Here is a 16,592-nt window from a genome sequence, read left to right on the forward strand (position 1 = left end):
TAGCAGCTTCCTGAACACAGCCTATTTAGCACATTTCTCCAGAATATTCCACTGGTTGGAACCGCCCCACCTTCCTCCATTTACGCGGCAGCGCTTATTGCGCCCTCCCTTCCCGGATGCAAAAGCCCTCATTCTATGCTAGCCGTGAGATTGCCGGATCTCACCACCACCACCCAAAAAAAATTTCAGTGAAGGGGTGGGGCTTGTTTCCAGGAAATGACGTTGCACGCAAAGCAACACTCACGGCTGGCCGCCAGTGTGTTTCCGGATGGTGGGGGAGGGGTTTGGACAAGATGGCCGGATCCACAGGTCTGTGCTGAGATTGGGGTGGGGGTCATTCGGGGCTTGCTGTGGCGCTGTCCGTTGGGAGGGAGGGGCCCTCCGATGACAAGGCTTTGAGCGTGGGGCTGAGACTAACCCTCGGGAGGGAGGCGGGTGAGCGGCGTCAGTACAGCCTGACTGAAGTCCCACCCGGGGAAGCGGAGGAGAGGCCGAGGGCTTGGCGCCGAGAAAGAGAATTCGCTTGGAAGAGACCCGGGAGGGGAAAGACACCGGGTTAGGAAGGTGTCGAGGGGGTCAGAGGCGCCCTCCAAGGCGGCTTTTGGATTTTGACGGGCGGGGAGCGGTTTTCTGGGTCTTCGAACCTGTTTCTGTGGCGGAAACTTACAGGGCTTAAAGAGCTGTGCGAGCTGAGCAATATTTTCGGTCGCATCCCTTTCCAGTCAGAAGGCTGGCAAATGTGGCTCTTCCCAAGCCAGACTGAATTCGCTCGCGTGTTTCGTTTCGAAAATACAGACATTAAAGTCTGGGATTTACCTGATTAACAGAGCTTTAAAAAAAACAATGAGTTTAGCCTGGCATCTTCGCTTACTATTCTATTGAATAATGCTTGTTCTTAAGGTTTTCTATCTGATAATCTCAGGCGCTTTCCTCCTCCTCTCTCATCTTGGCTAACTTCCTTCGGATCTCAGGAAAGAAGATCTGCCACTTAAGCAGTTTATATAACCTTGGAGTTTAGTTTTCTTCCTTTTTTATTATTGCTCTGCATTTTTTATTTAGGCTGAATGATAAATGTGAATATTCTTGCTCCTTTGTAGCATGCAGTATGCCTTGTCTTTTATATTACTCTAATTTGGATGTTCTTGGTATTTTGTCCATATCTCATTATTCACATAATGGTTAAAAATTGTTTGTAGAGAGAACATATAAGTTAACCAGAAATTCACCTTAAATTCATGATGTGGCATTTCAGTGAGTATGGAAAAATAAAAATGATTCAGTGTGTATATGTATTATATTTACAAAATTTATTTTTCTGGTGTCCTGAATTAAAAAAAAATCTGGATTAAATCAGTTCTTACTTTGGGTTCATGAAATGGCATCATTGCATCTCAACTCTGTATTTAAGTGTTCTAGTGCTATAGCTCATTAATTTGATGCTTTAAGATATCTAATTATTCAATTCTTGATACAGATGGGATTGTTAAATCAGTGAACATTAATCACAATTACCTGGAGATGTTGTTTTATTCATAACTTCTGAGTTTCCCATGGGCATCCAATTGCCATGATAAGGCAACTAGGCCTTTGGCAGCTGCCCTTATATTCTGATTTGCTTAGACTGTAAATATTGTTTCTTGTTAAACAGGATGTGTTTTGCACACAATGGATGCTTAAATTATTAAATGTCAGTAATGTACAGTATTTTTATATTTGAAATAGATTAAAAGATTAAATTTGAAATAGATTTGTATCTACACAAATGTTTTAATAACAGGCATCTGATTAAGAATTTTGATTCTTAGTATTACTTCAAAAAGTATAATAAACACGTGTTTTTAAGTATTATCTAAAACTTGACAAATTTAGGAGGTCTTATGGGAAGCAATGATAGTACTTCTTACATACATGAGAAAAGCAATTTATATATGTAGTTCAGATAAGTATATACTGAACAAGAATAGTGTGTATTCATACCCTTACATTATGTAAAAATAAAACATACTGCTTTTCTGTAAGAAAAGGTAGCTGTTTAGAATTTGCTAAAATGTCCTTTTCAACTTTGTTTGAATTCACAGCATGGAATAGACTGAGTCTCTTTCTTATTTGTGTATTTTAGTATGATAGCTACAATTGCTATTTTTTTCAGTATATTTTAATAAAATAAAGTTTAGACTTCTATCTTGAATTGCAGGTACCATCTAATAAAAACCCATAGATCTTTCCTCAGTTTGTGCCTCCAAAAGCAAAATTACTCTGTGGGCATAGTAATATTCAACCAACTTAATTGTGTTTGCATAATTATTAATCTAGACAAAGAATCAGCTATGACAATATTTGAATGAATAATCTAATACCAATTTCAGTGACCAGTAAAAGTGTGAATTTGGAGCATATAATTGATAAGAAAATGAAATATCATAAACTTACTTTGCACCAAATGTTTTCCCAGACCTAATACCTTAACAACAAAAAGCCTTTAATTTTCAGGCAAAGTGTAGTCCTTATTTACAACAGTACTGAACAAGCAATATCTTTGACTGGTCTTCAAAATGCCACCCCCCCCCCGTGGTCATGTGATTGGGATCTGGTGCTTGGCAAATAGCTTCCATTTACAATGGTTGCAGTATCCCATGGTCACATTATCATTATTGCAACCTTCCCTGCCAGTTTCCCACAAGCTGGGAGGTGAAGGCATAGGTCTGTTCCCACTCCGGACATTCTTTCATGCTACCACCCTCTAGAGCACCTACCTTGTACCTGGCCGTGCTATACTGAACTGCAATAGTCAGTTCCCCCACCCCACCAGGAGCACCCATGACTTGAGCTGTTGCCTACTCAATATAATAAAATTAATCAAAAATACTCTGTAGTTTCCTATTTTGTCTAAGCCACAGAATTACTGTCATCAGCTTTACAACAAATCAGACATTATAAATCCTAATCTGGAATTGGCTTCATATTCTAACTTGTTCTAAAACTAGTAGTTAGAATCTAATTTCAGTGTCTCACTATGGAAAAAAGTGTTATATGTTCTGGAAAGAAAAAGTATTAAGATTTGATTATTTACATTTGATAATGTTTCATGGAGATTGATAACATGAATTGAAAAAAAATTCTCACTATCAAAAAAGCTATTTTCTGATGCAGAAAATTGATTTGATTTGACTTTCAAGTATGAAATGTGATCTTTAGAATCTATCATTTAAAATAAGATTCATGAGAAAGTGTTTTATTTCAAAATAAATTAAACGTTTATCCATATAATTTGAATCCATCTAATTTATATACTGCTCATCTCTCAGTTCGCAGCAACTCTGAGTGACTTAGAACAACATTATTTTATGCATAATGGTTTAATTTTCAATTGGGATGTACTTTGTTTACCATGAAAGTGTTTTGTTTTGCTTAAATACAAACATTCTGATGTGTAATTTATAACGGTTGGATTAGATAAAACATATTTACTAAAGGTTAAATAATTCCCTAATATGTACCAAAGACAACTTCCTTGTGTGTCCAATCACACTTGGCTAATAAAAAATTCTATTCTATTCTAATACTGTTTTTAAAAATGTTAATATTGCCTCATTTCTCTCTAATAGTTAAAGTCCCTCGTAATTTTCGCTTGTTGGAAGAACTTGAAGAGGGTCAAAAAGGAGTAGGAGATGGTACAGTAAGCTGGGGTCTGGAAGATGATGAAGACATGACACTTACGCGGTGGACAGGCATGATTATTGGACCACCAAGGGTTGGTGCTGCAAGTTAAATATTTTTCTAAAAAGAAACACTTTTTAAGAGAACATGATCAGTGGTAGTTAATATAATTACATTCCAGTCTTCCTTTGAATGTAAATGTGGAATTTGTCAGGATTCTTTTAAGTAATAGGAACTAATAGAGGTAGTTACAAAAATTTATTTTCCCTTTTTGGGTATTTTTGGAAATATTTCTTATATGCTCAATCTAAGACATGAACAATATACTTAAAATAATGACAAAAACCTTTATATGTATATGTTCATTAACTCTATAATAATCATATTGAGAAAATAGAGCTCACTGGTAGCTATTTTACAAAGCAAAGGATACATTAATTTTGAGTGCTACTCTCCAATAGTGATGCAAATGAAATATATTATCTTATTCCATGGATTCACTATTGAAATAATACTAGATAGCTACAGTTTGCAAAAAAAATTGATATGATTTTCAGAAATAAAAAAAAATCTTGGTCATATTAGGCTTTCTTGCAGATCACCCTCCTTGCCATTAGTGTGTGTGTGCGTGCGTGGGTGTGCATGCGTGGGTGTATATATGTATGTATGTATACAAGTGGTCAATTGGCCTGCATCAAAGAATCCAAAGATATGTTGCTTCTCCTCCCCCTTTTTTGTGGGCTTTCCCCCCAGAGTTAATATGTGAGATAAAGTGAAAGAAGGGAATCTGAGCTCCTGCCACATGGAAACCCTCCATCCACTGCATTCTTCTTAGACCTCCTAGATGTGTGTCTGTTGCCAGGTTTGGAGTATAATTTTCTTGTTAGTTATACCAACATTAGTTATTGTGCCTGTTTTAACTTAGACATGACTGCCTTGTTAGTTTTGTGTATCAGTATTTTACAGCATTTTGCTCTTTGATACAAATTTGTAGCTTAGAACTGAGCACATTTTAATGAATTTTGTTTATTTGGTATTAAAGAATTTTAAATAGGATGGCACTTACACTATAATTCTTTTATTTTTTTGTATTTCTTTTTTGTAATTGTATTAGTTGAAGCTGAAAGAGGTTCTGCAAAACAGAGATCCTAGAACTGAGAAATTTGAGGATTTTCTCAGTGCTGTTGAGGGAATTATTATTTATTATTAAATTTAGATGGCTAAAGTTTTACAGTATAAAACATTAAAATCGTCACATATAAATATATCTAAAACAGTAAAAATAGAAGTCCCCATACAGATACAATTATAATAAAAAGATGAGAGAAGGAGGGAATAGGATGTGAATGTAAATGTGAAGTGGGGGGAGTGGAATTGCCTCTTAATTCATCAATCACCTCTAGTATGATGTTCCCCAGTTAGGGCCCCAAGCCACCTGGCAGAGCCAGGTCTTCAGCGTCCTGCAGAAGGTTAGGAGGGTGGCAGCCAATCTCATCTCAGGGTGTAAGATGTTCCAAAAGAACACTCCTGGACCCAGCCAGCCAAAATTCCTTAGCTGCTGAAGCCTGCAGCATGCCTCCTCTGGTGGTGCATGTCGAGAGGGCCAGTCTCAGTGGAGTGAAGCAGGCAACCTTGGACTCATGTCATATAGAGCTTTAAAGGTAATAATAACCTTGAATTGCACCCAAAAGCAGACCAACAGCCCTTGCAACTCACGGAGCAGTGATGTAACATGGTCATTCTAGGGACCCCAGGAACTGCCCGCGCTGTCACACTCTGCACCAGTTGAAGCCTCCAAATGCTCTTCCAGAGTAGAAATAATAAATATTTTTTCAGCCTGAATGCAGGAAGTTGAATTTGGTTAACTCAGAAGATTCAGTCAGGATTAATGCTAGAATAGTATATAATAATGATAGTCACTCCTGCTTTGAAAAAGAAGCAAATATAATTTACTTGAAAATGTTTTTATGATAGTCATTAGAATTGTCACATGGGAAGAACTATAGAAGTAAGCATTCTGGAAGGACATGCTAACACTTTTACAGTTTTCTCACAAACTATTTTGGGGTTCTTACACATATATTTTCAATTGAGACTTTTATAAATACTCTCTACCAGCCAGGTTGACTAATACAGTTTCATAAACATATATTTAGTTATTGCTTTATATTTAAAATTTTAGTGTTGGAGTTCATAGAGTTTCAGTTAATCTGAATCCAGATTGAAAATAGGGATTATAAACCCTCAATTCAGTAAATACACTATTTGCAACTTCACTGCCTGAAGCTTTAAGAATTAGTTCTATCTAGAATGTTTTAATTATAATAATATAGTTGTAATCTTTATGCTGAATACCATTCAACCTAGGAAAGAAAGCAGTTGATGGCCTTATTTTGTAACATTTTTAGATTAATCTTCAATCAGCAGAATTAGTGATCTCACTGATGATTAATTTGATGCATCCCCACAATTTTCTCAGTTCTGTTTATGTATATATTCTATTTTTGATTTGTGCATTCTTATCATTTGCTAACTAATGACTTCATTAATCATTTTATATTAATAAGGCAAATTGAGATTAAATAATTATATACTACCTAATATGGGTAATATTAGCTGGGCATGAAAGCTAATTGAGCATGGGCTACTTAGTACTTTAGTGGAAAACTGAAGATTCCCAGGGCTTTAGACTAGAGGGAAAAAAGCAAAGACTATATTGGCGAACAACTTCCATACTGCTGCAGAGAGAAGTATAACCATAAAGTCACCAGGAATCAAGTTTGACTTGAAATAACTACTTTTTACTTGTACACATAAAAAAATCTATTGAAATAACCAACATTTTTTTCTAGTTAGGACAGTGCCCTAAATACTGTCATTTTGTATTATTTTAGCTCAAATCTGAATTGCTTCTTGAGCAAGTATGGAAAATGGAAGTAAACAGGTGTGAAGAAACCTTCTACCTTAATGGGTTGAATCTTTCTACCTTAATGGTTGTTATCTTGTGGTGGATACCATTCTGTCAGCAGAAATTATTTTTAATGACTGCATTCTAGGCAGTTCTCAAATCTGCAGTAAAGGGATAGGGAACCCCTTGAGATAAAAAAAATAACATTGCATAAGGGAAAACCTGCTTTGTAAATTTATATGTAGTCCAATCATTGCATAGCCATGAATTTGTGAAACTGAAAGGTCAATATCCATCAGAACATAATTTAAGGCATAAGGCTAGAAACCAGGAGATTTGAGTTCTAAGTCCTGCCTTAGGCATGAAAGTTGGCTGGGTGGCTTTGAACAAGTCACTTTCTCTCAGGCCATCTCACTGGGTTGTTGTGATGAAAATAAATAGTAGGAGGAAGGAGTATTGAGTATATTTGCTGCCCTTCTTTATAAAAATGATAAAGGCAGACTAAAATAAATAAGTGTACATAGAACAAGTATAAAGCATACCATTGTTCAATGGGAAAAATTGGGTTGTAGGAAAATATAGCTTGGTTAAGTAGAAAAGGGAAATATGATTAGCCTCTAAATATAATTAGTTTTGATATTTTTCTTCAAGCTATTACAAATTTACAGAAATTGATTTTATTTAGCAAGTTCTGTATTTTTGATAAATTGATTGCTTTTGCCACCATTATTTTGTTCTGTCAGGTATGCACATTATTTTAGATTCAGAAGCTATAGTTGATCTATTATGGGATTCCAAAGTTGGCATTTAAAAAGCTAAGTGTCTTTAGAATAAAGAAATAGCTGTGGCATGACAAAAGCTAATTTTGATTTTGTTTAATTTGAATGAACAGTATAGTTATTTAAATTGTAAAGACAATTTGATTACTTCATATGCATCAATATTTTTCCCCTTTCACACATTAATAAAAATAAATGATAACATCTGGAGGAACTTGAGAATCAAATAACAAGAGTTAGAAGTTCTCAAAGCTTTTTTGGGAGTATAAATTGATTCTTGGAACAATTACTGGGGATTGCTATTATAGGAGTAGATATTTTAAATTTCTCTGATTTTTTTAAAAAAAATATTTGGCTAAAACCTTTAATATAGTATGCCTAAAATAGTCTATAATGCACATAGAGAAGCAAACAGTTAATCATATAGTGGCCATGCTTATATTAATTAAATTGAAAATATTGTATTACTTTTCCTCATTCAGTTAGGGTTCTACGCATACACATTTTTAGGTGGAATTGGAACTAGGTTTACACACAAATCCTTTGGAATGGTAATAATTCTACAGTTAATTAGAATGGCTGTAAATGCAACTCTTAAAAAGTCAAAAATTATTAATCAACTGATTAACAGAAGTAAATATTGTAATATATCCCTAGCATTCTTCAATTTCTGCTGCATTTGCTCAGTGAAAGTCTACCAGCCCTGAAATATGGCTGACTTTATTTAGTTGTTTTCTTAAAATTGTAAATGCATATTTTCATTATAATTAACTTTTTGTCTTCTCTGTTTATTAGACAAATTATGAAAACAGAATATACAGCTTGAAAGTAGAGTGTGGGCCTAAATATCCTGAAGCACCTCCAACAGTTAGATTTGTAACTAAAATTAATATGAATGGAATAAATAATTCCAATGGAATGGTAAGTTGGATGCAAAATGAGCCAATTAATTTGGCAGGAAAGTTGTGAAGGATTCTGCTTGGGAGGAGAGGTTAGGCTTAGAGTTAGGGAACATACTTCTTTATAAGTTTTCCTATATATTGTGCGTAAAACTATATATGGTATATCTGGATCATTCTAACTATTGCCAAAATGATGTGGACATTGATTACAATTTTTTAAAATTGCATATTGGTAAATACATCATAGTATTAAAATTTTGATTCAGATATAAAATAGCTCACAATAAGATATTTAGTAATTAACAGTTAAAACTTTTAATTCCATAGTGTTTTATTTGGTATCAGATTAGTAAAATATGGAACTGTGGGAACTGCACAGTGAGAGGGAGTAGTAGAAACTGTAATCCCACTTTGCCATGGTAGCTGCAAAGGGACTTCGATGGAGGAGAGGCTAAATATGTCTGTTTCTGATAATCCTCTTAATGTATAGATCTAATCAAACTGCCTGGATAGATAAACAATTAATAAGACTATCTGCAAACTGTTGAAGACTACTATATAAGAATTTCTATTTTAAAAGTCAACAGTTACGCATGATCCAGAAATTAAATATGAATAGATGAGTATTTTTTAAAGATAAAGCAGTGTCACTGAATATCTGATGTACTATTCCCAGAAAATGTAATTGCATATTAACAGTTAAACAGTATTTCCTGAATATGACAATATAAAATATATATGCATAAATTATTTCCTCATCTTCATACGCTTTTCCATTTTTTACTTGTTAAGGAAAAAATATATTAATTCCTTGAAAGTATCCCTCTATCGCATAGGTGTCAAACACGCAGCCCACAGCCCGGATGCATCACATGCTGGCCCTGCCCACCCCCATTTTAGCAAAGGGGGAAAAAGTTGTGGTACGTCATGTGATGACGTGTCATCGTGAGTTTTACACCCCTACTTAGGTTGAAAAAAAATTCAAAGGGCACCAAAGTAAAGATTCTCATTTGAGACATTGTGAGCTATAATTTCTCATGTTGCAATAATCGGTAGTCATTTTTTGCATTTACAAATTAATGCAGCAGTTTAAACACCAACCCACAAGTTTAAATTGGTGTTCATATTTTCTGAAATATACATGCTGACTGTTGACATCATTCTAGAATAATTATTTTACATTCTTGGTTTAAATGTATGATTTCTTTCTTTATAGGTGGACGCACGGAGCATACCAGTGTTAGGAAAATGGCAAAATTCTTATAGCATTAAAGTTATACTTCAAGAGTTAAGGCGTCTAATGATGTCCAAAGAAAATATGAAGCTTCCACAACCTCCAGAAGGGCAAACTTACAACAATTAATTTTAGCTGAATCCCAAACTTGTCTTAAACAACTTCTACTTATGTTAATGTCTTGATTCAATTTCACAATGCAAACCACCCACACATTAAGAGTTTCTGCTGGTGTATATGATCTGGACATTGAAAGAATATATATGTATATGTATGCCCCATATGTTTTCAGACACAATCAGAGAAAAAAGGCAGCACAATTTTTTCCTCTTTACCAAGCACTATCATTTTAAGCATAAGCCTGAAGTAGCCTAAATTTGGAACTCCAGTGTTTCAAGATGAGCGCATGATCGGAAGTGTCAGGTTGCTGTGGAATAATGTTTCAGAAACTTTTTGCAAGAAGAAAAAAAAACTAATGGCATGCTTTATCCATCTTGCTTTAGTGAAAGAGCTGCAGATTAAAACAATTAAGTAGCAAGTACTGCAAATACCATTGCTCAACTTGTTTAATTTTTGCAATGTGTGGGTGCTGACTGCTAGTAGTGTTTCAGAATATGGTCAGGATTGTTTTGATACTTGTATTTATAAAATGGGGGAATGATTTTCTTTTAAGCAGCTCCTGTGTGTTTCATGTAATGGACATTGCAAATATTTGTTTACAGTCTTCGTTCTAATAAACCATGCATTTAAGTTTTAGTGAAACTACAAACAAAAAAAGGAAATAGGTGTATGGATATGTGATTGAGAATAAAGATAGTCTTCAAATGTAAATAAAATGTGAAAAATATCCCCTGAGGCTGTGCTATTTCTAAATTTACGCTGGCAGTACCCTTGCAAGATTGAAAGTCAAATGTTGCTCCTAATCTTGTCTTAATTACTCTTTTTCTTGGTATCTAGGCTGCTGGAGCAATTTTAGTGGAACCAGTTATATTAGACTCTGCATGTGTAATTCTTTTTCTTTAATTTTGAACTAAATGACCCTCATTGTAACCTTTTTGCTTTTGTGATGCTCAGTTCGTATATTGAATTCTTGAACTCTCTTTGCTATTAGCAGGTATAGTATTAAAAATAATAAGAGGGAAAAGATACAACTCCTTGTAAGTATGTTATCGCTGGCTTTTTAGGTGCTTTTGTGTTTTGTGCAATTGCTGCTCGGTGGTTCAAGGTACCCTAGATGGACAGTAAGGTGTTGAAAATTCATTCTGCCATATATTTCTTTTCCTTTCATATTGATTGAAATATGCATGCAAACTCCTCCTTCAATGAATTGAGATCTGTTATTCATATGCCAGCAACTAAGGTACTATCTAAGATAAAAGAAGCTTCTGATCTGTGTAGCCATTGTGGATGGATAATTTATTAGCTCAGCCTAATCTTGTTTGCAGGGTGTAAATGTATTTTAGAAATATTTTCTTTTTGCCACCTTCATTTTACATGAGAGGAGACATTAATTTAGGAAATTCTTTTTTCTCTGTTCCTTTTAAATAATGAACAGGATAAGCAGCTGTTTAAGGGATGCTTTCTTAGTAAATGTTAAAATGTTGTGTTTCATGAAATGCAGTTTGCAGCTTCTACCTTCAGACTAAAAGGAAATCAAGAGAAGGTTAATCCATATTTTCAGATATATTAAAAGTGAACAGCAGTTTCTTCATGATGTGGCCTTCATAATTAATGCATGTTTTATATTTGGATATCGATACCTTACAAATTGTCTTATAGGAAATTGCCCTAAATATACACATGGTAAATAAGCCTCAAACCTGAGTTCCTAAATGTATTTTGCTAGATTATGAGCTTTCTGAATGTAATGGAACTTAACTTTTTAGTGTGTGTATGTGTATTTACATACATACAGTCTTTTATCATAGCTCCTACCATTTTGAGAAAAAACCCTTATGATAAGCTAAGCATAAGAAGAAGGCTTTATTTTTGAAAAATTCTGAGAGATACATTTCCCAAGTTGACCAGCCATTTCCATTCCACTATAATTTATTGATACATAATATTACTCTTTCCTTGATAAGGATTCTATCTGGACTTAATTTGATAAACTAGGAGTATATGTGACTGACTATCTGATTCTAAATACAAAAGCTAGATCACATGAACTGAGGTGCCAGGAGTGAAAAGTGTGGAACAGTATGACTGGGAGTGGGCAGCTGCAAAAAACATCTTTAGGAGCCTTGAAGGTTGATGAATTATTCCCCTAAAGCCACTTTGTGCCTTTTCCCTTTAAGCTTGGCAACTTTTCAGTGTAATGATATTAGTAAGTTTATAAAAACAAAGTTCCTTGAGCACAGAGCCATATGTAGATAGGGCAACTTGACATCAGCTTTAAATTATCTATTTGGTGGTGCAAAATATGTATATGTGATAACAGTATAAATAAGGCAAGCAAAAATGTTTTTCCTTCCTATATCCCAGAGCACAATAATTTCTAAAAAATGTGCCTGGAAATAAAGGTTATTGCTAAAGGATAATTAACAAGTATGAGAATGGGTTTAAACTTTGTACTAAGCCATTGTTTTCTAACCATGGTTTCTGGAAGAAGCCAGAATTTGCAGGTCACACAATATACAAAATAAAAATATATTATTAAATACAAATCCATCAGACCATGTATGATACAGAATTCAGGCTTTACACATAGTGCTAAGCCATAGCTTGTTTTAATAAGCCATTATGGCCTGGTTCATATGCAATACTAAGCCATCAGTTATGCTTATATAAGCCACAATTACTGGGCTACCACACCACATTAAACTAAAACTAAAATCACCTTATGGCATAGTTAGTGATGTGTCAACCCAGCCTTTAGGTGTGCAGGTTCTTACTATGAAAAAAAGGCAGCTACCTCAGCAAGTACTGCGGAATAAGGATTTGGGAAGATGTGAGGTCAGAGTTGTATGCATCAAATGATGGCTCCAAGATCTAAGCTATCTTGGTTACTTTGGGGTATTAATGATAAATATTGCCTCATTGGTAGTGCTGAAACAAGATGCAGCCATCAACTTGATCAGCTGATGTCTGTTGAATAAAGAGATGTCATCTTGTCTTTTCCCTCAGGCAGCAAAATGTATTGCACCGGCTTTATGAGTGATCTTTCATTTTTTTTGAGGGTCCGACTCATTCTGATATACTGAGAATAGTACATTATTAGTATTCTGTTTTCTAATATGTGTTGACTGCATTGGCTTCTCAGTGTTTGTTTGATTGTCTCACTGTAGTTACCTATAATAAATGTTTGGAACAAGTGCCATTTTTAAGATGTATGTTTGCTCAAATCCTGCTGTTACAAGGCCTAAACAACAACAAAATAACATCAGTGGAGAAACCCCCTTACCCTATCTCCCAGTATTGTGTATCTAACCTCACCCCAAGAAAATCTGCTTCCCCCAAATCCCCCATTCCACGAATGAAAACTGTTAGGTTTAGACTTCGCAAAATGGAAAGCATCTTTTAAACTAGTGTTTCTCATCCTCAGCAACTTTAAGTTATGTGGACTTCAACACCCAGAATTCTGAACTGGCTGCTGAATTCTGGGTGTTGAAGTCCATATATCTTAAAAGTTGCTGCCGTTGAGTAACACCCTTTAAACATTCTGAAACTCGCAGTGTTTCAGTCCCTACCTGTTAGACTATAAGAAGGAATTTCCCTGGAATTGGCTTTTCCTGGCAAACACTACCTCTTCATCATTGCATTCAATCATCTGGTACTGTTATTACTGACCTGGCTGCCATGGGCAATAGACCTTTGCATTCTCCATTAATCTGGCTTGTCCTTTTCTAATTAAGTTTTACTTCATCTTGTAAAAACAAATTTGTAATATATATTTTTTGAGGGAAGCACGTGAATTGAAAAAGGTTTATAGCTGACCCTGAGTGAGTACTATAGGATAGAGTTAAAACTTTAGTGTCATTTATTGTAGGTTAACTTAATACAACAATACTCTAGCAAGAAAATGAATTTATTGTAGGTTAACTTAATACAACAATACTCTAGCAAGAAAATGAATTGGATGATACGCTTCAGGATATCTTTATTACATTTTCACCCCAATAAACACTTCATAAAAGATATTTAATGACAGTGTTTAATCATATGCATAGGTGTCTACCATTTGTCATGGGAACAAATTTTATGTATTCATTTACAATTTAAAAAGATAGCTTTCTTTCCCAGCAAGATAGCCATATTCAAATAGCTTCGTATTCAAAGAAATGAAGCTTTTTGATAGTTTGATAATGTCCCGATGGTCAAAAGGTCACCATCCCTTTCACCCTCTTCCATATACCAGTGATGTTGCTCTATCTGAAATCTGAGTCATGCTATGCTGATAAAGAAATTCAAGAGTTTGTAATTAAAATGTGTCTTCCATTTTTATGTTGTAAAGCAAAAAAAAAAATCCTTTGCCTGATCTGCTGCAGTATTCTATTGTGCTGCATTAATAATGGTGCTGATGAAAAACTTTTGTTATGACTTGGCAATCCCTCGTATGTAAACAGGCAGTATTGATACTGTTTCCCAGTTTACAGTAAACATAGTGGTACAAGAAGAAAGGAAACGTGTTTCTTAGAAACATTAACTGGCACTATCTATTTAGAAGATTTTGTCATGGATTGTCTCCTTCATTCCTGTATGCTACTATTTACTTTTATGTGTATCAATACTATATTTATATATAAAAGCAATATTTCTTCTAACTTTCATAAAGATTTGTGTGATCCTAGCGTCCATGCACAAACATAAAACAGCATGCTCTGCTCTCCAGATGCCTTACCTAGTTCCATGATGGATGTGCAAGTATACCTCAAGATTTTATACTGGGAAATTTCATATGTTCTCTTTTCACCCAAGACAGGTAATCATCTTCCATAGAAGTCATCTCTGAGGATATAACATGTACATGTATTTGTATGGAGAGAAAATCCCTGTGTTCTTGGTCACAAAAATAATTGACCCGATTGCCACAATACTCAAAAGACATTCACTATGAATCTTCCATTGAGGGCAAATGAGAAATTCTTTTTCTCATTTTCCCCCATGTGCTTGAGGCAAGAGAACAACAGGGCTGCTCTTGCTCTTATTTAGAGAAAGTAAACAGCAGTAGCACAAGGGGGGAGGAGCAGCAAACTCAAGTACAGTTGGATATTAGTGATGGGCCTTATCGCTTGACTTATACAACAGTTCTTGATATCTGCCTTGTTATATGTTTCTGCAGCCTTCCAAATTCTGTTTGACTTAATAAACAAAAGGAATACAATTTTGTATTACATAGCCAAATTATTTCTAGTGGCTGCTTAATTCCTAAATCTATCATTTCAAGTCACCTCTGTTCAAGAAAAAAAACCTAGTCTGTTGCATGCCAGTCTCTTCCAGTGAGAAGATTACCATACAAAGCAAGATCTGGTTCTGGCTGGCTGCAGATGCTGCAAACGTGTTGGATCTGTATCTTGCAGCCCCAAAATATACAACCCACAACATCAGCAGTTCTTGTACAGATACATTCTTTCCTCCTGTTGAATTTCCTACCCATCCGATTGGGTAGCAAGACAACTTCGCAAGCTGCAATCTTTTGTGAGCTGTGTGATTTTATGTCAATCCCGCTTTCTCACAAGCGGTGTGCAGGTGGTGCAGAAGATCAAATGTTGCTGGTAGAAGAGCAGCCTGATTTGATTGACTCTCTTGATCTCCAATGCAAAGGGAATTCTAACAATAGTCATTGCTCTAGGAAAAACAGTCTTCAAGAGAAGGGAGATGAACATTCAGTCCATGAAAGTCTGGATTATTTGCCTTCACACAGTAACATTTATAAGAAGTGGCTGCAGGAGCAAGATTACAGGTACTTGACTTAAATTTGTATGTATATGTAGAACGAACATGGAGTGTTCTTTCAGCTTCCTCCTTTTTAATTTTTCATCTCCTTCAGTAGTCAGTCAGGATTCTTTGATCACTGATCAAGTTTAGAGCTTGGGGGGAGGGGCAGTGGTTAGAATGCAGTACTGCAGGCTACTTCTGCTGACAGTCTGCTGCCTACAATTTGACAGTTCAAATCTCACCAGGCTCAAGTTGACTCAGCCTTCCATCCTTCCGAGGTCAATAAAATGAGGGCCCAGATTATTGAGGGCCATATGCTGATTCTATAAACCGCTTAGAGAAGGTTGTAAAGCACTATGAAGCGGTATATAAATTTAAGTGCTATTGCTATTAACTCTTAAAACGACATTGAGAGGTGTTGGTTGTAGGATTATTAAGCAATGAGCCAGGTCCTCCCTTCTAATCCCAAGGTGTCAGTATTTTTAAAAACTTATTCAGGCTTGCATAGGCAAAAAAATCGGAGCTCATCTTGGTTTACAATTTCATCTTAAAATTTAATCACAATGGATTAAAATTTAATTCTTAAATGGAAGTAGTATTTACTTCTTACCTCACCATAATCCCAAGAAGTGATTTTTTTCATTGATTAGGAAGCACATATGTTTATAAATTATGGTGGGGGTTATGCTACTTATAAAGTTTGAGAATATCTCCCATATTAATTTCAGGAAGTCTTGAAACTATGAGACACTGGATATTATCCTCATAGAACTAACACTCCAAGTTGGGAATTTTACTAGGAATTGCCAATACAGGTAGTCCCTATTTACCAGCACTAATTTAACAACTGTTTGAAATTATGATTAGTACTGAAAAAGGAGACTTGCAAATGGTTTTCAGAGTTGTGGACACTACAGCATTACCACAGTCATGTGATCAGGATTGGAGCACTTACACAGCAACTGGTGGACATTTATGACAGTTGCAGCATCTCACAGTCACAGCCAGCATTTGACAAGCAAAATCAATTGGAGAAGCTGGTAGAAAGTTGCTAGTTGTGGTCAGGTATTTAATGATCTATGGAGATTCACTTAACAACTGCAACCGGAATTGAACTGACATTGTAAATCAGGCACTCTCACATGACATTTTACATCATGATCTCATTGCTTGATAGAGTTGCCAGTCCTAACTGCGATAGGTGAGGGTTACCTGTATGCATTTATTTAATAAAT

General features: G+C 35.3%; 2 protein-coding genes across 3 annotated transcripts in view; both read left to right on the top strand.

Annotated features, from left to right (window-relative positions):
• Nucleotides 1-233: 233 nt before the first annotated feature.
• UBE2V2 (ubiquitin conjugating enzyme E2 V2) lies at nt 234-12,794 on the top strand. 2 transcript variants are annotated; one of them, XM_032222672.1, is made up of 4 exons: nt 234-309; nt 3,606-3,751; nt 8,140-8,265; nt 9,463-12,794. In XM_032222672.1, the coding sequence occupies exons 1-4, from the start codon at nt 294-296 to the stop codon at nt 9,607-9,609; spliced, it is 435 nt and encodes a 144-aa protein (XP_032078563.1). In that variant the 5' UTR covers nt 234-293; the 3' UTR covers nt 9,610-12,794. The 2 variants fall into 2 exon arrangements, with proteins under 2 accessions (XP_032078563.1, XP_032078564.1); XM_032222673.1 differs by lacking the exon at nt 234-309 and adding an exon at nt 6,552-6,601 and having other exon boundaries at nt 3,674-3,751.
• A 2,391-nt stretch (nt 12,795-15,185) lies between these two features.
• The window catches only part of LOC116512450 (chloride channel protein C-like), a 69,398-nt gene continuing 67,991 nt past the window's right edge, over nt 15,186-16,592 (top strand). Inside the window, 1 exon segment of the mRNA XM_032222937.1 lies at nt 15,186-15,382. Within this exon segment, the coding sequence (XP_032078828.1) occupies nt 15,186-15,382 (197 nt within the window).

The sequence above is a fragment of the Thamnophis elegans genome, chromosome 8 (genome assembly GCF_009769535.1).
Source record: "Thamnophis elegans isolate rThaEle1 chromosome 8, rThaEle1.pri, whole genome shotgun sequence".
Lineage (NCBI taxonomy): Eukaryota > Metazoa > Chordata > Lepidosauria > Squamata > Colubridae > Thamnophis > Thamnophis elegans.